General features: G+C 46.2%; 1 protein-coding gene across 2 annotated transcripts in view; it reads left to right on the top strand.

Annotated features, from left to right (window-relative positions):
• The window catches only part of ARHGAP25 (Rho GTPase activating protein 25), an 84,061-nt gene that overhangs the window by 13,790 nt on the left and 45,655 nt on the right, over positions 1 to 24,616 (top strand). The window contains exon 1 of one of the 2 annotated variants that reach the window (XM_008699948.2): positions 24,073 to 24,539. The exons of the other annotated variant lie outside the window; for it this stretch is intronic. Coding sequence (XP_008698170.2) covers positions 24,512 to 24,539 — 28 coding nt within the window. The 5' untranslated portion in view covers positions 24,073 to 24,511. Of the gene's footprint in view, positions 1 to 24,072; positions 24,540 to 24,616 lie in introns of those variants that run through there. 2 annotated transcript variants of the gene reach the window in all.

Here is a 24,616-nt window from a genome sequence, read left to right as displayed (position 1 = left end):
ACCCCACAAATCAATTCGAGTTAACTAAGAAGCCAGACCTGAGTGTAGCTGGGGGGGGGGGGCGGGGGGGTTAAGAACACAGCCCTTGATGTCAAATAAACCCGGATTAAACGTCCAGCTGTCTTGGGTCACCTGTTTGACTTTGGGTGAGTAGCTTTAATCTCCCTGTGCCTCAGTTTTTTCATCTGAAAAATGGGTGCGGTAGTGCTGCTCACTTAGAGACCTGTTATAAGAATCAAATAATGTGTGTTCACATCACTTGGCAACGAGCTGTGTTTTTATTATTAGTCGTGTCTCTCCTTTGACGGCCTCATCTCCGATAATACTTCCTCCACCCAGCTCGGCCGCTCCTAGTCATAAGTAAACTGTGCCATCCCCTACAACTGTACCATCCCTGAGAGCCCGCTTTCAGGCTTCCCGTGCGGTGGTGCCCAGTTCACCCTTCAGTAATCCTCTGGCCTCAATGAGCTACCATCCCATTGGTTCTACCACTTTTTCACTATTCATCACCCGTGTTGGCCTCCTTACCATAGATTCCTCGTTCTGGCGAGCTAGCACTGCTAAGCAGATGCCCTTGAGCTCCCCCGCCTCTCTCCCACTGTCATCACCACGTCCCCGTCCCCACTGTCATCACCACGTCCCCAACGACCCCCCTTCTGGGTGCCTGTACCTAGGCAGCATGTCTTGCTGAGTCTACTGAGATGGTCTGCTAACCAGCCTTCCTGCCTCAACTCTTGTCCTGAATCTTCTATTCTCCGCACGGCGGCCAGACTCAGTATCTTCACAGAGAAATCAGGTTATGTCATGTCTTCTAGGAAACCTTCCGTATCTGTAGAATGAACTTCAATCCAGGGATCCCTGCCTGTGGGATCTGAACCCCGCCCCTCTCTCCCCACCCATCTGCCACTCCTGGGCTCTTCTCATGCTGCCCTTCAGCCAAGCCCACCTTCCAGTTCCTTCAACACAGATGCTCAAGGTTATTGCAAGGCCTGTTGGCTGCTCTCTCGTAAACATGCTTCCCTGGGTCTCACCATGGTCTTTCCTCTACCCCATTCAGTTTCAGTTCAAATATCGGCTCTCCGAAAAGCTCTTTCCTGACCACAGTATCTAATATGGCCCCCTGCTCCAGCCTGTCTTTTTCCCGATATCTGATTTTATTTTCTTCATACTTTTTATACCTGAAATGATATTTGTTTGTGTGTCTGTGGCCTCCAACCCCCGCTAGACCATAAGCTTCCTGAAGGCAGAGCTTCGTCTCTTTCGCTCCCTTTCACATTACCGCTGCCGACAACAGTGCCTGACATACACACAGCTGCTGCCGAAGGATTTTTGTGGGCTAGCTGGGGACTGGCTGGGGGCCCGCTGGCTTCCTTCCATCCCCGTGAATTGGAGAAAGTCAAAATAAGACCAATGCATGTTCTTTGCTGCGCTCGTGGTTGTTGAACAGCAGTTTGGTCCCGAGGGGCAGTTCTGACTTTCTTGTGGAGAAAGAGGTAGGACTTTTGGTTTCTGCAGCTAATTGGGATAGCATTCCCGTATTCTCGAGAGAGATCACAGGGCTCAGACTGCCGAGGAGGGTCACAAGGGTTACTTCTTGCCTCTATAATCAATCTTCTTGATGACTGAGACTAAAGTGTGGCCAACGAGCTCCTTCCCCTCAGACTCAGGGACCTGGGGAGCCATGTTCACCAGCCTGCCTCCTTCCTCTTCTCTTTAAGTGGACGCTGGTTCTCCTCATTAGCATCCAGGGAGCTCCTCACTTGGGCGCAAGGCAGCTTCACTCAGGAAATGCAAATATTAGAGTTGTGTATCTGTGTTGTCATACAGTCGGTTAGTGCAGTAGCTGGCTGAGCTACGGAGCAAGGATGAGCAAGGCAGGGAAAGGAAGGAAGACAGAGCGTAGGAGAGACGTCCTAGTCTCCTGTACCACGCCCAGCTAGCCCTTCCGTGGCTCCTTCCAAGGAGCAGAATCATCAGTCCAGAGGTCTTCCATTCTAGCCGTCTCTCTCCACGCACCCCCTGCTCCACCCTCCCTGCTCTACAAGTGGCCAGGGTCCCCTCCTGAGGGCTGGCTGTGTGGACACGGGACCTGTGCGGGTGCACACGGCCCCCCGCTCACAGAGTCCTGAGGGTGCTTTAGTGCTTTGCTCTTGCCATCTTGAAAGTCAATAATTTTTTTAAAAGATTTATTTATTTATTTGAGAGAGAGAGAGAGACTGAGATGGGGAAGGGGGCAGAGGGAGAAGGAGAGAGAGAATCGCCAAGCAGACTCCCCGCTGAGCATGGAGTCTGACATGGGGCTCCATCTCATGACCCTGAGATCGTGACCTGAGCCAAAATCAAGAGTTAAATGCTTAACCGACTGGGCCCCCCCAGGTACCCCAAAAGTCAGTCATTTTTGAACAAAGGGCCACACATTTTCATTCTGCACTGGGCCCTGCAAATTACGTAGTTACGTCCTTCCACTTTGCAATCTGGAAACTGGGTCATCTCTGAGCCCACCCTTGACCTCAGGACCTCTTGCTCCTCCAAGTCGTGCCCATCAGTCTGCTGGTTCTACCTCCTGCCTGTATCGCAAATCTGCCCACTTGTCTTCTCTCCGTTTCAGACCCAGATGACACTGCAAGCCTCCTAAGCATTGTCCAGCCTCTGGTTTTCACATCTTTAACTCCTTCCCCGTGAGCTCCCTAGTGCCTGCATGTGTCCTTAGTTTCAGTGATCACAGCAATCACCCCACAGCTCACGGAAGCCACATGCAGGGGGCACCCAGCTCAGGAATGGAGGCCCCCCTACAAGTCCTCTAAATCCCGGCTCTGCAGGCGTGGCTGCTGGTCGCAATTGCCCAGGGAGGTCTTAAAACATTTTGCTAGGTTCCCCTCCAGAGATACTGATTTAAGTGGCGGAGGTGTGGTCTAGGTATTTGGACTATTTATTATAAGCTCCTAAGGGACTAGCTACACGGCAAAGATTGGGATCTATCCACGAGTGCTTCCAAAGGGCAGGACCAGTGGACGCTTCACCTGCTGGAAGTGTGCACGGCCTGTCTAGTGTCCCAGGAGGATGTGCTTTTGCAGTACCATTGCAGACTCAGAAACTGTAGGCCGCTTCTCTTTCCATGACTTTCACCTGTACAGTGTTGCTTCTATCCCGAAAGGGATTAAGGAATGCTTGTCCTCAGTCAGAGCCCAGAGAGGGTGTGGGGCTCGCTCATACCCACCTGGGTGAGTTGGGGTGCTGGCCTCATCCCAGCCAGTCTTCCCACTCCCAGCTCGGGCCTCGCCGCTGCTCTGCCGGGGACCCTGGACAGAAACCAGAGGGAATGGGGAAAGCCCGGAGAACTGAGATATGAGCACAGGGAGCCAATGTTAAGGGGAAGGATACACAGCATGAATAAATACGGCTAAAGAGTCATATGGGCATTTGACACATTCTAGAAGACAGTATGAGGCCTCAGATCCTTCAATGAGCATAGATTTACCCCTGACATTCTCCCTTTCTGTTTCAAATGACTTCAGAGTGGCTTATGGTTATACATTTAATACCCAGCTAACGTCTTTCTCAGGCCTGTATTTGGTGCCCTTCCCTTTATGTCCTGGATTGGCTTCAGTAAGCTCACAATCTTCCCAAAGTTGCAAAAAAAGAAAAAAAATTATGTGTACATGCAGATTTTCAAAGGGATCTGCGCTCTTATAAAGGCTAAACCCACTGCTTTATGTTTCCAAGCACAGCAAAGCATTCAGTAAGGAACTCTGCGATCCTCAGCTGTAATGTGGTGGGCAGATGACTCCCATCCTCCGCCGGCCCCTCCTGCCCAGGAGTCTTTTCTGGGTGTTGCATGTAGAGAGATGTGGAGAAACAGATAAGGCTGACTGGGAAAACATCACATGGGTTCCCCAGTCCACAGCCTCCTCCTGACCCAGGCTTCCGGGCCTGGGGCAATAGGAGGGTGACAACAACTGGGAAATTTCTAGAATTACAGGTCCTGGCCGGCCACAGAGCCGCATCCCGCCTGTTTCGAAGCTAACCGTGGCCACCAGAGGGCAGCACGCACCGCCAGGGCCGGGATGGCTCCGCGGGCGCCGCCAGACCCCTGCAGCGGCCGCTGGTAAACCGAGCGGGTTCCTGGCGGCCATTTCGTTCGTTTCAAAATAACGTGACCCTGTGGAGCTGATGATTGACTTTCAGACCCCACGTATTGTGTTGGAGCAGGGATTTACCGTACTTTCTGATATCTCACTTGGTCCGTCTGTCATAAGGAGTAGGTAGCAAAGTGACCCCCCACAACCAGACAGCTCTAAGGTGTAACTTGGAACAGCCATAAATATGCAGAACTTACTACGGCGCAAGCAATCAGCGATGCAAACTGGGAAACATCCGTTCTGTGGCAGTTTAAAAATTGCAAACTATTCTTCAAGACAGGACAGAAAAAAAAAAAAAAGAAAAGAAAAATTATGAATTCCATTTGAAGGCGAGACCTGCCATTTCCGCTTCCAAGTGACCTGAGGCCCCCAGTCATTTATTTAACTGAAGGCTTCTGGAGGCTAGGTGGCATTATTATCACTTTCCTGATAAATATAATAGGCCTCCCTGGGACTGTTTCCCAGCTCCCCTCTCTCCGAGCACTTCCAAAACAATCTCCATGGGTGGCACAGCCTTGGCCTTTGTAACCCTGCCCCTTGGTCAGAACTGACAGGAACAGGATGAACAGCTGACTGAAGCTGTGTCTGTTTGGTTTTCTCTCAGTCTGAGGCTCATAGAGAATGGGCATTTGGAACTGAGCCTTGCAAATCACAGGGCGCTAGGAGGGAAGCCTGTGAGCTCTATGAAGAGCTCAAAACTCGTAAGATCTACCTTGATTTCTACTCATCCTGAGCCATGATTTTTTCCCTGAAATTTCCTTAAGCTTTTGTTTCAAAATAAGGTTATCCTTAAAAAATTATATATACATGCACACACACGCTTTATTTATAGATGCGTGTGCGTATCTATATTTATATCCGCCTCAGCACTATTGCCATTTGGGGCCAGACAGCTCTTTGTCGTGGGGGCTGTCTCATGTATGGCGTGTAGCAGCATCCCTGGCCAATATCCACTTGATGTTAGTAGTACCCCATCTCATTGTGACAAAAATATCTCTAGACATTGCCAAATATCCCCTGGGGGGTAAAACTGTCCCCACTTGAAAAGCACTGATGGATTGATCTATCTATGTATCTCTCTATCTAACTTAAACCAGTTTGATTCAGAATCTGTTTCTTACAGCCGAAAAATTGTGGACTGAGACACTGAAGAAACATGGGAGAAGTTCTGTGAACTACCCAAATCTGAACACAGCAAGTTAGCAGCAGAACCAGGACTAGATATTAGGTCTCCTGAACATTACCCAGTGGACTACCTACTGCTTTCCACAAGAGAACTTCCTTGCAGGGTCTCTAACCCCACCAACTTACCTACCCTCGTGCCTTCCCTTACGCTAAACCCCCAGTACCACCGGAATGAAGAGGTTATGTATATGGAAGGAAACACCCGTGGCTTATTTCCTTATTTGTTTGGGACGCCAAAATGAAGACTCTGGAGGAGGGTCATGTTCAAACTGCCTTTACAGAAGGGTGGGCTTGTTGCTGGGGATGCCATGTCATGACCTTCCCTAGTGCCCATGACAGAGATAAGCTCAATGAAGGGCACTACCGCCAACCCTGGGAACCTGATCCCTTACCATCCTGAGAGATTTAGCTTGACATGTTAATCTTCCCCACATTCCCATGTTTTCTGAGGCCACTCACCTCACCTAAGCCACTGTGAATGGTAGAAATAACTGTTTTTTTCCATTCAGAACTCACATTAGCTATGGAAACTTTTGAAGGTCAGGAGGAGGTGAGAATGCCAAATAGTTCTGTGTAACAAGCATGCAACAAATTTGAGCAGATGAAAAGGATTATTTTGAAATTGACATCTAGTAAAATTTATTCATTGTGGTCTGCGATTATACGAGCTTTGGCCAATGCCTGGAGTCCTGTGACAACCACCGTAATCAGGATAAAAAGAGTTCCATCATCGAAAAGAATGTCCTCCTACTCTCTCTTCTTAATCAACTCTTCTTCACCAACCCTAAGGCCTGGGCAACCACTCATCTGTTCTCTGTCCCTATAGTTTTGCTTTTTCCAAAATGTCTTATAAATAGAATCATGCAGTATGGAGCCTTTGGAGTCCGAGTTCTTTTACTCAGCAGAATGCATAAGATTCATTCCTGTTACTGCTTGTCTCAATAGTTTTGTTTTTATTGCCGAGTAGTATTCCATTGCATGGATGTGGCCATTTGTCAGGTGAAAGACATTAGAGTTGCTCCTAGTTTTTGGAAATGATAAACAAGCTGTTTTAAATGTGTGCTATGGGTTTTGGTATGAACAAAAGCTCTCATATCTCTTGGGTAAACTTCAAGTAGTGGGACTGCTGGGTCATATGATAAATGTATGTTTAACTTTGTAAGAAACTGCCAAATTTTTTTCTGAAGCAGCTGAACCATTTTGTGTTCCCATCAGCCATGAATGAAGATTCTAGTTGTTTCTCATCCTTATCAGTCCCTGAATTGTTCGTTTGTTTTAAAATTTTATTTTTTTACAGGTACTCTTGTCGTAGTGGCATCTCGTTGTGGTTTTACTTTATGTTTATCTAATGACTAAGGACGTTTAGCATCTTTTTACTTGGTAAAGTGTCTGCTCAAACATTTCGCCCACTTTAAAAACCAGCTTGTTTGCTTTCTAATTGTTGAGTTTTAAGAGTTCTTTGTATCTTCTTGATACAACTCCTTGGTCAGGTATGTGATTTGCAAATGTTTTCTCCCCATCTGTGGCTTGATTGTCATTCTTTTAGTGCCTTTCATGGAGAAAAAGGTTTTAATTTTGATGAAGTCCAATGTCAAATTGTTCTTTTCTAGATTGTGTTTTTGATGTCAAGAGTTGTTTTTGATTATCTCAATCCAGAATATTCTGTGGATATCAAATATGTTTCATAAATATTATGGACTCTTTGAGTTTCTCATTTGGCTCCTGCCTGCAAAGGTCCGCAGAGTTTTCTTTCATTTTTCTTCTCCAGCACTGCCCACGTGAACACACCCACACACTTAAGCATTGCAAACACAGATTTCCTGTGTCACTTGGAACCCTCAGCCCACCCTTTCCAGGCTTCCTCCCAAAGATCACAAAAGTCACATTTTCCAAAGTGATTTTTTTATCAGGCAGGGGAAAGTGCTGGAAGATTGGAATGGACCATGCTATTTTTATGGCCGAACACTCCAGAATGTCATTCTGGATCCCCTTTCTCAAAATTATGCAAGTAGAAATGGTATTCTGGAAACTCATTTCCTACCTTTCACCCCCCGGCCCCAAACACATCCATCCCTGGTGTAACAAAGTCATGCTACAGATCAACGGACTTTAATGTTCGATCAACTAGTTATGATTATCTATTTGTTTTTTGAAACATCTTCCCATATATTCAAAGGAACAGAAGTTTTCAGGGGCTGCTCTTAAGTCCGGGTACAGTGTCCTCCAAGTTCGGTCCAATGCGAAGCCTGCCATTTCGCAGTTGCTCCAATACGGGAATGCCAGGAAAGGGGGGGGGGTGGAGTTAAAGCACAGAAGAGGAAAAATATGATTCATTCCTGAGCACACGAAGTAAGCCCTTTCTTCCATTTTTTTATTCCACATTAAAATCTTCACCACTTCTTTTCTAAATGTACCCCTTGCTGGTTTATTAGAAGACATGTTTGTTATTTTATGCTCAATGAATCTCCTGGTAGTGCTTACCTTGAGTTTAGTGAAATTCTTGTCTTAAAACAAACCCAACCCAAACATCACAAGTTATTTTTCATCTTGAAAAGGTCTCTTACCCTATAAGATGTGCCAGGCCAGGGGGCCTCAGAATTGGGAGCGAATCCTGCATGTCATGGTGTCAGTCACCGAGTCACCCATTCATGGTTCCCCTTCTTCCACTTCCTGTTTGTCCGTTGGTGCTTCCTGCTTTATTGGCTTCGGCACCCAGAACCTCAAAACTTAGTTCGTCTTTCAGTGACCAAAGTGGCTAAAAGCAAACAAATGGATAAAGGAAAAAGAAAGAATGACATTCGTCTAGTTCTTCTGTGGGCAACAAAAGACTTGGTATAGAGGCTGTGAGAACCGTCAAGTGTGGCCAACCACAAAGGGACATATCAGGGCAGAGGTCTGTGTCTGACCACCAAGAAAGCTCGGGTCAGAAAGAAGCACTACAGGGGCTCACAGGTGCATACAAAATAAATCCTAACATTTTTGTGAGGACCTTGGGCGATGAAAGGGAACCCCCCCCCGCTAAAACATGTTGTTTTCAGACAGCTGATAAAATTTGACGGCTTTGAAGAGGAAACAGAAGTGCAGGGTGTCGGTGGCAGAATCACAGGGGAAATTCTGCCTTCTGCAAGGCCTCCCTCGAGTACTGTGAAGCACGGCCTGAAAGGGATAGAAACGCTGATAAAGGACATCATTTTAGAAAACAGTGAAATTTCCAACATTCCTCACAAGTCAGCAGCTCGAAGGAAGACGTTGACATTGATGTTTTTCTGTTTGGTTGTATTTCATAAATTTTAGAATGATTTCTCCTTCAAACCCTAAAATGTTTTTTTACCAGCATTGCACAATATCACAGCAATGGAAATTTTCACCCATTCGACAGCCGTCAATTATAGGACACACTTTGGTAGAAGTACACGCTTACGTAGATGTACAGAAATTTTCTGCTGTGTCATTTACTGTTCCTTTGACATGCCTCCCCGCACAACATCATTTTCCCTTATACAGCCCAAAACCGAACACTTGATCTGATTCCCAACAGTGTAGGCGTCTTCCAATCTTCAGTAGTTGACTTTTCAGGAACACAGAATATTCTTTCAATCCCCTGTATGTATATGCATTCTTTATCACCTAAGAAATATTCTCCCATTCTCGACAGTTGACTTTCTCGTATGAATCAGTATTGAACTTTATCAAGTGTAAGTTCACAATCTTTTGAAAACATATGGTTTTTTGGTTCCTGGACCTATTGATGTAATAAACCATTATGAAACTATTAGAATGATTTTTCTTTTTTTTTATTATGATATGTTAGTGACCATACAGTATATCCTTAGTTTTTGGTGTAGTGTTCCATGATTCATTGTTTGCGTAGAACACTCAGTGCATCAAGCAATATGTGCCCTCCTTAATACCCATCACTGGCCTATGCCAGTCCCCAATGCCCTTCCCCTCTGAAGCCCTCAGTTTGTTTCCCAGAGTCCAGTCTCTCATGGTTCATTCCCCCTTCTGTTTACCCCCCCTTCATTCTTCCCTTCCTTCTCCTGCCGATCTCCCTGCTATTCCTTATGTTCCACAAATGAGTGAAACCATATGATAATTGTCTTTCTCTGCTTGAATTATTTCACTTAGCATAATCGCCTCCAGTCCCGTCCATGTTGCTGCAAATGTTGGGTAATCGTTCTTTCTGATGGCTGAGTAATATTCCATCGTATATATGGACCACATCTTCTTTATCCATTTGTCTGTTGAAGGGCATCTCGGCTCCTTCCACAGTTTGGCTATTGTGGACAATGCTGCTATGAACATTGGGGAGCATATGGCCCTTCTCTTCACTACGTCTGTATCTTTGGGGTAAATACCCAGGAGTGCAATAGCTGGGTCATAGGGTAGCTCTATTTTTAACTTTTTGAGGGACCTCCACACTGTTTTCCAAATCCCACAACCACACCTCATCAGAATGACAAGGAGGAGGAACCCCCAACAAAGGAAAGAAACAGAGACTGTGGCCTCCGCCACAGAACTAATAGAACAGTTTTTCTAATGTTTATGTATTTTTACATTCCTGAAATATTCTAGACCCTTGGGATACATGAGTGACAAAAACTTTGTGGAGTTTGTGGTCAATTTAAAATGATTTCTACAAAACGAGTTAGGAACAATTTCTTATTTTTCTATGCAGAGACCGTTCTGCTTTTCAGTACTTCCGTGTGTGTGTTCGTGTGTGTGTGTGTGTGTGTGTGTGTGTGTGTATGACCATTAAATATGTACAGTTCTTGATCTTTCCTTTTATAGCTCTACTGAGGTGCATGTTTTTAGGGTACAATGCCATGAAATTTTTTCATTGTAAGCATACAATTCAATGATTTTGGGGAAATTTATAATGTGGTGCAGCAATCACCACAAACCTGTTTTAAAATGCTTCCCAGAAAGTTTCCTCCTGCCCATTTACAGCCATTCCCTGCCCTCACCCCAGCCCCAGACAACCATGATCTGCGCTCTGTCTCTATGGCATTGCCATATCTGGGTATTTCTCATATACGGACTTGGAACGTGCCGTCTGATGCATTCCGTGTCTGTCACTGAGCATGACGTCTCTGAGGTTCGCTGTGTGGGAGCAAGCGTCCGTGCTTCATTGATTCCTTTTTGCCTTCGAGTAGTGTTGCATTCCGTGGATGGACCGCTTTGTGTTTATTGTGTTTACCCATCCCCAGCTGATGGACTCTGGATTGCTTCCAGCTTGACCATGAAGAATAATGTCATGGGCAACATTTGCATCCGAGAAAGTTTTGCCTCTACTTCTCATGAGTTGATTCTTGGAAGTGGAATTGCTGGGCACTAGGGTAAGCTTAGTGTAACTTTTCAAAAGCATCCAGTGTGGGGACGGTAGCTCCCCTTCTGAAGAGTTTCCTTTTTTTCTCTTTATGGTGGCTCCAGAGGGGTTGGAAAAGTGTCCCCTCCTCTCACTGGTCCAGTGACCCCGTTTAAGAGCCAGCAGAACAGGGCCACCAATTTCCTCTGGGCAGACTTTGAGCATCTGGGGTAAGCTGGAGATGACATGGCCCCGCCAGGCTTCTGTTCTCTGAGCGCTCACAGAAGTGGCTCTTGGGGTGTCCATTGTTCCCCATCGCCAGCGCTGCTGCTCCCCTCTTCGGAGCTGGTGCAGATTCTTCCTGGGACTTTGCCCTCCGGGCGGGCGGCTCTTCCTCCACCGACACTGCATTGCAGGCTGGTCCGCCCTGCTTTCCTCCATCGTACAGAAATCCGCCTCCCTCCGGAGAGCATGCAGGTAGCATTCTTCTTTACTTTTACTTTCATTTCACATTTTCCCAGATTCTTACTAAAGTGATTTTTTTGTCATTTCAATGGAAATTTAGAAAGAGGTCTGTTACGCCATGGGGTTAAACCACCTGAAGTTCTAGGTGGTTCTTCCTTCCTGAGCTCCCTCAGAGCATCCCCTTGTGTTCCCTCTGGCATCCCCGCTGCCCTTTTCTCTCTTCCCAAGGACTGCCCCTGTGTAGCCCCAAAGATCGCGTTCAGGTTCTATGGTTTTGATGACGTCTTGGCTGGCAGCTTCAAGCAATACTGATGCCCCTCCTTCCCTGAGCTCTTTCTCTTTTTTTCTTTCCCAAATAATGAATCTCTCATTCCTGCTGCCCTTCTCTCTACTTGTAAACTCTGGATACATTATGGTCTTAGTAGAAACTGCCAGTGTACAGAGAATAGAAGAATTTGGGGGCCGAGGAAGACCTTAGCAAGCATCTTGTTAAACCACCAAGCGTCTTGTTAAACCACTTCATTGTATATATGTAGCAGCAGAAGTTCTTGTTAGTGATAATACTAATAAAGCAAATCTATGCCCGCTTTACATTTCAGAAGGGATCATTCATACATTGTATCCTGCTGGCAAACAATCCCATGAGGCAGGACAGGGTGGGGTGTCCAGGATGACATAACCAGAGCTCCTGAAATGCTCTGTTTCAGAACTTCTGGAATTTGCTTTCGTTTAGATTATGTAAATTCTTTCTAAGATTGGGACAGATTCTCCTTACTAATTTCTCTTTCTTGACTCACTTACTTTACTCTTAAAATCTTTACTTCGGGAGACTCAGGCTGAAGGTCACTGAAGAGAAAGCTAACAGAGCTGTTACAAATAATATTCGTTGTTGTTTTATAAAAAAAAAATGAGAGCAAAGAGAAGACAGAAAGACTACTCATATGCGCACCTCTCAGGAAAATAACATTTAACCCCACGCCAGTCTGGTGTGAATCTTGCTATTACGATTTTCTGTGTTATACCACATCTGTATGGACGATTTGCCAATGGTACTTTGTGCATATAGGGGTGTGAACGTGTATTTTTTTTTTTTAACAAGATGGAGTTGCCTTGTATGTACTCTTTTGGAATAAGTAATTTTTAACCCAGCTACATAAATTTAACACTTTCCCATGTCATTGTGATCCAACAAAGCACCATCTTTGAGTCTACGCAGTATTTGACTTTATAGGAATCCCATGCTGCATTCAACCGATTCCATGTTTTTGGACATGGAGGGCTTTACATTTTTTATTTTTTATTTTTATTTTTTTAAAGATTTTATTTGTTTATGTGACAGACAGACAGCGAGAGAGGGAACACAGCAGGGGAGTGGGAGAGGAAGAAGCAGGCTCCCAGCGGAGGAGCCCGATGTGGGACTCAATCCCGGAACGCCAGGATCACGCCCCGAGCCAAAGGCAGACGCTTAACGACTGCGCTACCCAGGCGCCCCTTTACATTTTTTAAACAATAGTACTGTAACGAACATCCTTATAAATAAACAAGAGGCAAACATTATGATCTCCTTAACCAAATCACTGGAAGTTTTCTTTGGTTGAAAGAGCATGGGTGTGTTTGCAGTCTTTGATGTAGAAGGCCTGGTTTAGAGTCGGAGAGATGTGTGCAGAACACGATGGGTCCGTAATATTTGGGAGCTGAGCTATTGCTCCAGAAGAAATCGACCACACAGCCTGTTGCACTGTCAACCCTTGAGTAATAGTCACAGTGGCTTTTGTCTTTGTACCTCCCACCCGTATTATCACTGGGACTCCTCAGGGGATCTTCTGTGGCCTAATAGTGAAATTCACAAACGCTCTACCCAGGCGCATGCCAAACCATCTGTGTTTCATTAAAACTGCACAGAATACGTCTTTTGCCAAGTCCATTTTTTCCTAATCAGTTAAATAAATGCATTGCTAGAGGCCCATGTTCTTGATATAGAACTGGAGTCCTGCCTGAGTTGACAAACTGAGACCTGGTGCACCTAAGATAGGATTACAACGCAAATCAAGCAGCTGAAAGATGCTTTGTAGGTTAATCAGAAAAAATTTAGGGTTGGAAATGCATTCAAGATGGTTTATTTTCATCCTTTGATTTCATACATGAGGAAATGAAGGCTCAGAAAGGTCCAGAGAATCACACCCTGGTTTGTGTCTGAGCTGCAACTTGAACCCGGGTCTCGTGAAGCCCAGTCAGATACACCTTCCACTGCACTATGCTACCTGCCTCTCTAATAGGGGCCAGGGGAGCTAAGGTCAAGTGGGCCAGCTACCATGCAGCCGGGGAAGCCTACGGACTACCACTTTCTCTGCCTTCTGTCATTGCCGGCACCAATAATCAGTCACTCCCTTTTCCCCACTGAGCCTGTACTAGGTCTCAGACATCCTAGACAGTCCCCCCAGTTAGCAGGAATTGTCAAACAAGACGGAGCCTTCTTGCCTTCCTTGCCACAGCTGTTTTTCAAGGTGGGGCTGTCCATTCCTCTTTCTCCTACGCTGGGGAAGTGTGTGTGTGTGTGTGTGTGTGTGCACGCACGGACGTGCACTGATACACGTGTACAAACACACATACACAGACCATCGCCACCACTAACAGTTTGGGTAAAAGTTGACTTTACAGGAAATACTATCCATAACTGGGAGCATCAGGGGTCCCTCAGTTCTTCGCCTTCATTAAGTGATAAAGTCAGAGCACGGGGGAACAGAGGGGCAGGATGTGTCCGGGAAGGACGTGTCCGTGTGTGGTGGAACGTCTGGGTAGTATCATTCTGCTGTGCTCAGAGGAATAGCTAACAGGTCTGGAAAGGCAGGCCTGGGAAAATGAGCAAGTTGGAGTTCAGGCCAATAGTTGATGTGTGAAAAAAAAGAAGCTATAGAACGTATTTTAAAAAACTTAATAGAATCTTGAAAAAGATTTTTTTATTACATACACATTTCAAACACCAGTATAGAGGGTAAGTCTAATGAACCCCCATGTATATCCGCTACTGAAATTAAACAGTTACTGACATTTTGTCACATTTGCTTTAGCTACCCCTTTTCTTTCTTCTTTTCTTTTCTTTGCTGAGACATTTTAAAGCAAATCCTTGATGTTCTTTTATTCCTCAACCTTAAGTATGCTTCTCGAAAACATGGGCATTTTGCTTCCTAACCACATTGACGGATCACACCTAGCAAAACTCATGAAAAATTTATTGGTATCATCTCTCCCCTACCCATAATCCAATAGCCTCAGTTTTTAACAGAATCTTCTTATCAGGTTGTAGAATAAGAGAACGAGATCATGACTTGTAGGCCAGGCCCATCCCACTGCAAGGACTGTTCGTCGTTCACACTCTTAGTAGGATTGTAAGGTTAAAAATCACTATTCCTAAAGACCGGGGGAAGGCTGTAGGAGCAGAATGGAGTGACGTCTGTGGGACGGGTAGCCTTGTGCTTGGTCATGGGGGCCAGTCTTGAGCATTGCCCCTGCTGGACCGCTGCTGTGAAGCCACTGGGGCCCCAGAATTCATCCGGGCTTACAAAATGCAAATACATCACGCATTCGAATGCATTATTTATTTCTGAATGCCAGTGACTAAGCAAAACCTCTTAACTAGAAAAAATGACTAGCGGTGACAATGGAAGGGTCACTTCTTCTCCCAAGGCCCTTCTTGCTTCAGCACACCACGTGAGCACCAAGCAGAGCCTCCTGGGCTAACTGTCCCACGGTCCTACGTTATGCAAAGCCCTCCCTTGCCTGATGTCTGGGAAGGCAATTAGCGTCCATACACAAACAGCCGCGTCGTCAACCCAAGCTACGTTTACCACCCAATTGCCAAACCTCCACTTCACCTTGTGCTGAGGAAGAGGCAGCCCGGGCAGTGCTGAGTAGGAAGCATTCACAATTCTGCAAGCTTCTTGTTATTACACTTGGCTTCCTGTTATGCAAAGATAGACGAAGGGGGGCCCTGAAGTGTTGCAACTGATGGAGACAAGCACCCAGAAGAGGCAAGTGTGCTCTAAATTCCTAAGAAACGCACAAGTCCCAAAACGTGGACACCACAGGGGTGGCCCTGGAAAGGCGCCCTTGGCCGAGAGAATTTGTAAGCACAGAAGACCTTGCAAGCCCAAGAAACAGGAAGCCGATTCTCTCCCCTCCTTGCCCCATCTCCGCCCCCGTTCTCTCTCTCTCTCTCTCTTTCCCTCTCTGACACCCCTACCCTGCTCTAGTCTCACACACTCTCTCTCTCCTTTATATTGCTACTGAGACCACATTTTTAACCTCTTCCTGCAAAAGACAGTGATCTGGGCTAAATGTCTTTCCAAAACAGAATTTGCTCTTCTAGGCCGAAATGTTTGTCAAACAATGACGGGCATTTCTACAGGCTAGAGACCACAGGAAAATTCAACCTGCTCAGTTCCTGGGTATGGAGGCAGGCCTTCGGAGGACGACTTTTAGATAGCTCTTTGAATGGGGTTATGTAAATTTGTCTCATGGGTGAGTGTCCTGGGGAAGCCCGTGTGATTTAACTTCAGGGGCACAGAGCACTCACCCTTGGCTGCCCTCAGTCTTACGGCTTGTTGTTTTTAGCAGGTGGCAAGGTTTTTCATACTAAAATTAGAAATGAAACTTAGAATTCAAAGAAAAATCCAGGAGAGTAATCACAGGATACATTTCTCCTAAAGTTTAAACGCCAGGTTTTGAAAGTGAAAAGATTTTAAAAGTTCCCCATGTCCCTGAATGGAGAGCAGTTTGCCTTGGAAAAGAGAAAAGGAATAAAGATTGGAAAAGAGAAAAGGAATAAAGGAAGTGAGCCTGGAGGTGCTGAAGTTAAAGGACATAACTTTCTTCTAGGAGGGCCATGTTCCCACAGTCTGGCAACTGGACAGGCAGGTCTGCGTTCATGTGTGTGTGCGAGCGCGTGCGTGCGTACAGGGTATAGGGAAGGCTGTACAGATCCCTGTTCATCAGGGAGACAGTGATGACGGGGGTGGGGTGCTGCTGTTTTGCCCAGGCTCCCCAGCAGCCCCATCCTTAGCCTGGGTGGGCCGCCAGCCACAGGCTGTGGTGTGGGCCTGAGTGCTGGGCTGGCCTGGGTTAGCTCCTCCCTCCCACACCTTGGCCGCATTGGGCTTTGGTCAGAATCCTTAGGTCTCTTCTAATGAGCTTGGGCAGAGTGCTGGTAAGACATGGCAGGACTACCTAATATGTCCATTTTCCTGTCGGGGTGTCAGCACAGCCTCAGTGATGGGCTTGAGGTTTCCGTACCATTTTTTTACTGTTTTTTTTTTTCAAGATCTATTGAGGCTTGCAGAGCCTACAGTGGACAGAAAAAGTAGCACAAAATTGTCTATGCATAGTATGGAGGTAAAATGGATAGAGGCTGAAGCAGGTGTCTCAGGTGATGGGTTGGGAATAGTAGCTTTGGTCCTTTGCCCAGAGGAAGGGGAGTACCGTCTCTCCTTCACTTCCCACTTACTGTCTGACCCTGGCAACTATTATTCCCAATTTAGGCGCCTGTCTCTGCCTCTAGAATACATGCTTCTCTGTGGGCGCTGGAGCCTAGGTAGGGGTATTGGGCTTTGAAAACAGATTTCTGGCAGTAAAACTGGGCAAATCATTTCGCTTCTGTGAGCTTCAGCTCCTTGTCTGTAAGATGGAGATGACCTTGTCTGTAAGACAGATATGGTGCTTCCCATAAAGGGTCCATGTGAGCATTAAATGAAACTAGATTTATAAAGAGTTTGCATTGTGGCTGGCACATGATAAATATTCAACAAATATATCACTATTGACGTGCATTATGATTAGATCAGGGGTTATATCTTCTGTTGGCCACTCTGCTTGAGCAGGCACATGTGAACACGCCTAGAAATCCCATGAATAGGTAAACTGGCCAATATTTGTTGCATATATGCAATATCTGAGAGAGGCTTGCATTTCATTTTAAATTGTTGATTTTATTCATTTAACAAATATTTATTAGGAAACTTCAATTGGCCAGATGCTCTTTGAGAAGGTGTGTTTAGATTGGTGAAGAAATTAGTGGAACTCCCTGTCCCTGGGACCCTACTTTTTGATGGTTGATCTTCCATTCCACTTTCATCAGTGCTACTCTTTTCTCATTCTGATTTTGCCAGAAAGAAAACCTCAACTAGATGCTTATCTCTTTTTTAACACTTTGTGATTCATGACTGATTATGAATCCCCCTATTTTATACAAAAAGAGTATGACAGGGCTGAGGTCATCAAGAAATAGGGCTGAGATTGGGGCAACCGTTGGAAACAGGGGGTGGTAGAATGTATTTTTTATGCCGGGGTGCACAGTAAATACTTGAAACCTCACAAGTGTCAAGTTCACTAATCTAGAGGGTTTCCTCTATTTTTTCAAACCCTGCCCATTACCCAGCAGTATGCCCTGCACATAAGAAATGCCCGATTAATTTTTCTGATGGGTTAAAAACGGTAAGAGAAAGACTAGTTTTTTTTGGTTAAAAATCCATGTTATGAATCTTTTATTTGAACATTATTCGACATTATTTTCTCTCTATAAGTCTCTCTCTCTCTCTCTCTCTCTCTCTCTCTCTCAGGCACACATGCACACATATATCTCTCTCCTTTCTTCATTCCTCCTGGTTAACTTTTCTGAGCCAGACACTATGAGGGTGCTCAAGATATAAAATGGGTAAGACATGGTCATCCTTGCTCTCAAGAACCTCTTTACAGCTCTAGGAACTTATCACCTGCAGGCATGCAATAAAAGCACAAAGAAGTTTATTCCTGAGGCCATGGGCTTTTAGCCCACTTTTGGAGTCAAGTATACCCTTCTGAGAGAAAAAACTGAGATCAGAGATTCAAACACTCCTTTAAAAAGAATGTCTTGCTTTTGAATGGTGCTTTATATCCTTAAATGACCTCTTGCCGAACATGGAAGTTTGTATAAGTGTGCACTGTACAAGGGCCTTGGTGCTCCTGTCATCAAGATATTACCCTGGCGTGTGGCTGTATCCATCCATCCAGAGGCAGAGGAAACTATTTCTCCACTCAAAGGCCCCATGTGGTCCCCAAGGTTAGCTCCTGGCCCAGAGATGTGAAATGGGCCTGAACTGGCCCTGGATCTTTGCTTGGCACAGGATGACAGCCTCTCTCCTCTGATTTTGCCCTTCCAGGTAGCAGCCCCTTCTCCATCCCCAAACTCTTGGTGATAATGGATTTTCTTGCTACACTTCCATTTTCCCATATTTAGACCTACTGCAAGCTCTCTTTAAGGTCCTGAGGAAAATAGTAACATCTTCCATCTCATATCTAAGTTTCTCTCCGTAGTCTCAAATTAAAAATTCCTGCCTCTGTGCTGGTGTTCCATGCACCCAGCCTTTTCTTTGGTTTCTGAACATCTGTTGTGTTACTTTTCAGATCTGAGATTTTCACAGCACTCCCATCTCCTGGCTTTCTCACTTGCACCTCTCCCTCTGATCTCTTCCTTAATCCCCAGGCCTTACCTGGCAACACCAGAGCTCTGGTGAAGTCTACAGCTCTTGGTCCAGCTTGACAACTAACCAGGCCCAGAACTGGATTCCCCTGCCTGTTCAAACCCACTGTGTCCTCTGAGCTCCTTCCCTGCCTCTACGAAGAGGTCCCCCAGACCCAAGAACTATTTGAGGACGGGGTTGCCTCTAGTTGACCTTACATCGAAGAGCCAGACATGGGTCCTGGTGCACACCATGCACTCAGCCAACGTACGGATGGAGAAGGCTGCCTTACTTGAGGTCACCCCAAGTCTCACACAAGTCTTCGCCTCCCACTCCTCCTTGTCTGGTGGTTCCCCTCACAATCGCCTCCCCTGTTGTGTCCTTCTCCACTACCACCACCCAAACGAGGCCTCTGGATTTGCACCTGGAATGTTGTACAATGTCCAGCTAGTCTTCTCTTTTTCCTTTTCTCCCTCTCTCTCCCTCCTTTCATCCCTTCTCTCTTTCGTCTCTTCTGTCTGTTCTCTCATTTAACATAAAATCGAGTCCATTTTAATAATAATAGCCTCCTTTCATGCCCACGTTCTAAGAAACAGACAGTGGCTTGGGCCTTTCCACTTATCATCATTCATTTGTATAGACTAGCCGCCCACAAGGTACATATCATTATCACAACTTCACAGAGGAGGAAACCGACCCTCAGAGATAGAACGTGACTCACCCAACGCTACATACATAGAAGCCTGTGCCTTACTTCACCCTGCCTTCTCTTTCAGGCACTGTGTTAGCTGCTGGGAATACAAGGGTGAGCAAGGCCAAAGGCAGACCCCCTTTCTCTCCTTCGAGCCTATGTGAAGTGGGAAGACAGAGTAAGGGAAAGGACCAGACAGGATGAGAAGGGCTCTGATGGACGTGTCCCCATTTGAGGGAACAGAGCCCAGGGAGTGGCTGAGTCTGGCTGGGCTAGGAAGGCTTCTCATGGAAGATGTGGCTTGAAGTAAGTCTTGAAGGATGAACAAGAGGTTTCCAAGAGGTCAAACTGGGGGTGGGTGGGGCGAATGTTCCAGCAGAGAGGATAGCGTGTTGTCATGAAGGAAGGGCAGTATGCGCATATAGAAAGAGTGGGAAATGCAGGAGGGAAACTGCAAGACTGTGAACCCCTGGTAGGGAGTTTAGCCTGCATCTTTTACTGATGAAGATGCTGGAGGATCATGGGAGGCTTTGAGAGTAACGTGATCAGATTTGTGTTTTAGAAGGACCATGTCATAGACAATGTCACCAATGGACTGGAGGTGAGACTGCGTAGAAGAGACACATAAGGGAACTTTTGGGGAAATCCAAGGGAAAAACAGAAGGGCCCACAAAAGCAGGGAGGTGGGTGGGTAGAGAGGAAGGCTGGACCTGAGAAAGAGCTGTTGATTGTGGTGACTGTGGAATGGGGCAGCTTTCTGGTTTGCTTATTGGCTGGGAAGACATCCCTCACAGCACATCATGGAGATCTTTGAAGGTAAAGCAGGTTTGGGTGTGTTTGTGGGTGTAAGGTGAAGGGAATGATGCAGGGGGAAGGGAAACTGCAACAGGGTGACCTTGAGATTCCCATCAAAGTATGTGCAGGCAGTTAGACAGACGGGTCTGCAGCTCAGGAGGGGGTTTCTGGGGGTGAAGCACGTAATTTCTACTCCCTTTTCAAAGCCATTTAAACATAGTTCCCAGACAAATGCACCATTTATATCAACATATTGAGAAAATACCCAGCTTTGGATGAACGATTAGCATCTCACCCATACATTCGGAACCATCAAAAATAGAATCTAAACTGAAGTGGAGCTGAGAGCAGATAGAAGAAATATCTCAAAAGTAGACCCTAGAAGATTTTGTGATTGATTCTTTTGGGGGTTAGGGGTCAGAAGATGGGAAGATGAAGAAAGGAAGTGATAATGCTTCCCAAGCTGACTTCTCTTTTTATACTTCTTTTTTTTTCAAATAAATCTTAATAGATTTGCTCTAATCTATCCAAAACACATCAATATTCATCAGTAGGAAAATTATGAGATATTTCACATTCCTTTTTCTTTTTCATACCAAGTCTTTTTTTTTTTTTTATGTTATGTTAGTCACCATACAGAACATCATTAGCTTTTGATGTAATGTTCCACGATTCATTGTTTGCGTATAACACCCGGTGCTCCATGCAATACAAGCCCTCCTTACTACCCTTCACCGGGCTAGCCCATCCTCCCCACTCCCCTCCCCTGTAAAACCCTCAGTTTGTTTCCCGGAGTCCATAGTCTTCTGTTTATACTTCTATCTTGAATTTTCTGTTGCTCTAACTTGGGTCAGAGAGTAGCTAACTCCTACGGCAGAAACAGAATCCTCTGGGCATGTGGCACTTCTTCCATTTCTCTTCTTTTCTTTCTGGTGCCCTCCCAGACTGCAGACTAAAACTTAGCATACACGCTACTATTATGGAACTCATCTATATTTCCTCATGGGCCTCCCTTGCCAGGGTACAGGAAATGGGCCTGTATTACCTCTCAGATCAAGGCTGAGCTCCTCGCTCTGCCCCCTGAAGCCACTTCTTCTCAGGGACCTCTAGCCTGATTTTCTATTTGATGAAATGCTGCCCCACCCTTTATAACCCATTTTTGTCTCATGCTTAGTAACGATAACTGGGAAGTGCTGACCGATAGAACTTTCTGTGATGGTGGAAACGTTCTCTCTCTGTGGTGTCCAGTCCTATAGCCATGAGCCACACAGGGCTACTGAGCACTTGTAATGTAGCTGGTGTGACTGAGGAACTAAATTTAATATATTTTAATTCTACATTTACATAGCCACTCATAGCAAGTGGTTAATCTGTGGGACAACACAGTCCGAGGGGCTTCTTCCTTCTCTCTCTACTAAAGTCAGGGTGGGTTTCTGACTTTACTGAGGCCCTCACTTCCCACTTCCCCAGAGTGTTCTGTAAACGCTTAGCAACTGCCTTCTGACTTCCTGCCTTGCCTGGTTTGCCTGCAGCCCCCTCTCCAGCCCGCAGCCTGGCTCTGATCTCCTTCCCACAGGGCTGGGAGCGTGCACTCAGCGTGCAGTGACTGGCTCACAAGTGAAGCTTATCACAGTTATTATTTTCATTATGAGAAACAGCTCCATTAATAGTAACAGATTTCTTTGTTTACTTTATCTGGGAACAAGTCACACCCACAAAGAAGAGAGACTGTTCAAAGGAACTAACAAGGAAACTTAGCCAAAAACAAGTCAAACTCAAAGCCCACCACGCTTCCTTCCCTGATGTTTGAAGCATCTCAGGATAGGTCTGACTGATGAGCAACGCCGAAGGCCAAGGTGGGAGATGATTCTGACGTGGACAGAAAGCTCCCCTGCTTAGTCACTGGCTCTCTGGAGGCCCAGCTGTCACCTCCCCAGTGTTTGGGGCTAATTCTAGCAGTGTGGAGGCTTGTACTGAGCAATCCACCCTCCAACTTGTAAGCATGACCCAGTGTGCATAGTCAAACCACCCACAATGAGGATGATAACATGTACTCAAGAAGCGTTGGGTGGATGTATGGGTGAATGGTATCATTTCTGGAATATAAAAGATGATTAGTCAAGGCCTTGACCATATGCAGGCAGATGAGGTAGCTGCCTACCAGTCATAAGGGCGTCCAAGACCCTCTTGGCCAGGTCTGAGAACATGAGATCCTCGTACCTCCTCTTGCCTTTGCCAGGCCATTCTGTAATACACAGATGTTTCTAGAGGAGGCTTTGTTTTTGTGTATTTGTTTTTGTCATCATTTTTGCCACAACAGACCACACACATTTCACAGAACTAACCACAGAATAATATCCCAGCAATCAAGTTCCAGGCTGAGTTCATTCTCTTCAATCTATAGTGTCTTTTTGGCTTCTGTTTCCCCCATCCTGTTTCTTCAGTGCTGTTGGAGATCTTTAATTTTTTCCTATCATGGTTCTAACAATTTCTCTGGGTCTCTGGGTGTGGCTCAGGAGGCCTGAGTCCTCATAACCATAATCTCATAACTGTGTGGCATCTGCTTGTTTCTCTCCTTTCCCGGGCTGGCTTCACTTGGTGGCATCACCCCAGAAGCCAAGTGAAGCTTCCTCATTATGGCCCTGTTTGGAGGGTAGCCCTCCCTCCCTACTCTGATGCTGCTTCAGGAGAATGGCTGGGCTATGCTGAGGAGAACACTCCTGAATTTGCCAGAATGCCTCACTTTTCCATTTTCTCTAAAGACTGTGGGTGCGAAGCATTCTTTTTCATTTCTGCCTCCTATCTGTCCTCTTCCTAGGACAGATAGGAGTCTTCACAAGTTACGGTCTCTGATCTAGAGAGACACAGAGCTGTACACAGTTCTTCAAATTCCTTCCTCCCATTGTATTCCTGTCAAGACCCTCCTATCGTTCCTTTAGATATACAGCCTTAGAGTACGTGACTAGGATCAGTGTGGCTGTTGTTTGAGCTACAGGTGGAAGATTGTGAAGACAGCTGTTAATTGAGGAGCAAGATCTAAGATAAAATTCTTAACTGGGGTGCCAGGACACACGGATATAAAGCGAACGCTTTGCAAGCATGCTGCCAAATTGTCATCAAAATGTCAAATTACTTTTTATTACAACCGAGATTACGCACTGTCGTGATGATGTCTGCCCAAGAAGAGGTTGAACCAAGTATGCCTTGTCCCCCGGTGTCCAACATAGTATGACCTCTCCAGTCCCTGGTGGGAGGTGAGGGGTGACTACAAGCTATAAGGGATGTGACAGGAGCATAGGCTCCTTGTGAGGATCAAGGGAGCAGAGTCGTCTTCAGACAGTCATATAGGATCGAAGGATAAAACACATAAATAGTGGTAACTCTGAATACAATTAGTCTGTGATGCCGTATAAAATTCTGGTATTTCAAAGAATGCCATGAACAGAAAGAAAGGTTGAAAACCATAGGCCTACAAGGAGATAGAAAGGAATCAAAAGCAAGGGGAAAGGTTGTCGATTCAATGCATTAAAGATAGGAGAGAAGGAAGAGAGGAAGCTTAATGATGGAGTGACATCTGGAAATGCACAGGGAAGTTTAGGAAGCTCTCAGAGATGATCTTCAACTTTGTAGTGGAAGCAATACCACCTGATGATAAAATGAACAAGTACCTTTTGCTGACCTTGGAGTAGTTATATATCCAAGTTATACATGTTTATATATGTTAGCTTGTTTAATCTCCACAATGATCCCATAGAGTAGGGACTGTTATCACCCAGTTTAACAAGCCAGGAAACTGAGGCTCAAAGAAGTTGTGTACTGGACTCAGGGGTCTAAAAGCCAGGAAAGGAAGAACTGGTCTCCAACCAGGCTGGGAGAAACTGGTCAAAGTAAAGTTGGCTGCGTTCACCTGCATCACGAATGTTCCAGAGACCCACAAAAGCTGAACAAAGGGGCTGTAAGACAGAGACTTCTTCCAGCAAGGACAGGAATGCAGGCACTGGGGTGTGTGTGTGTGTGTGACAGCACATAATCAGGGTTGGCACTCTGATGTGGCACTGTAGAACTGGCCGGGAAAGAAAGGAGGTGGGGCTCAGAGGACATATCCAGCCAGACCACAGGCTTGAGGACCGGCTGCTGTGGAGGGAAGGAAAGGAGACAGTTACCCTGGCTGGGAGTTACCCTGGGGACGGGCTGTGGACTCCTGGACCTGATCCAGTGACAGCAGCTGCGTGGTGTGCAAACATGAGGGTCTGGATTCAAATTCCCCTTCTGTGTTCTGCCGGCGGCTTCGTGTTCCATTGCCGTCCTTGTGCGTCGTCAGCGCAGGGAAGGACCCACCCGACTGATCCCGTGGGAGGAAGGCAGCTACAGGGAGGCAGGCCCCTGGTCGAGCATACAGGGCTGTGAACACTTTCGGAGGGCTGGGGCCAGCGCGGCAATGGATGACACTGGGCAGGAGCACTCAGGTGGGGCCAGCTTCCCGCACGCGGCGGGCGTGGCGCGGCCGGGGTCTCGGGGTCCATGGGGGGGGGGCGGGGGGGGG

Source organism: Ursus maritimus, unplaced genomic scaffold, assembly GCF_017311325.1.
Source record: "Ursus maritimus isolate PB19 unplaced genomic scaffold, ASM1731132v1 scaffold_6, whole genome shotgun sequence".
In the NCBI taxonomy this organism is placed as follows: Eukaryota; Metazoa; Chordata; class Mammalia; order Carnivora; family Ursidae; genus Ursus; species Ursus maritimus.
Note: the sequence above shows the minus strand (reverse complement) of the source record. Positions and strands in the feature narration are given on the sequence as shown.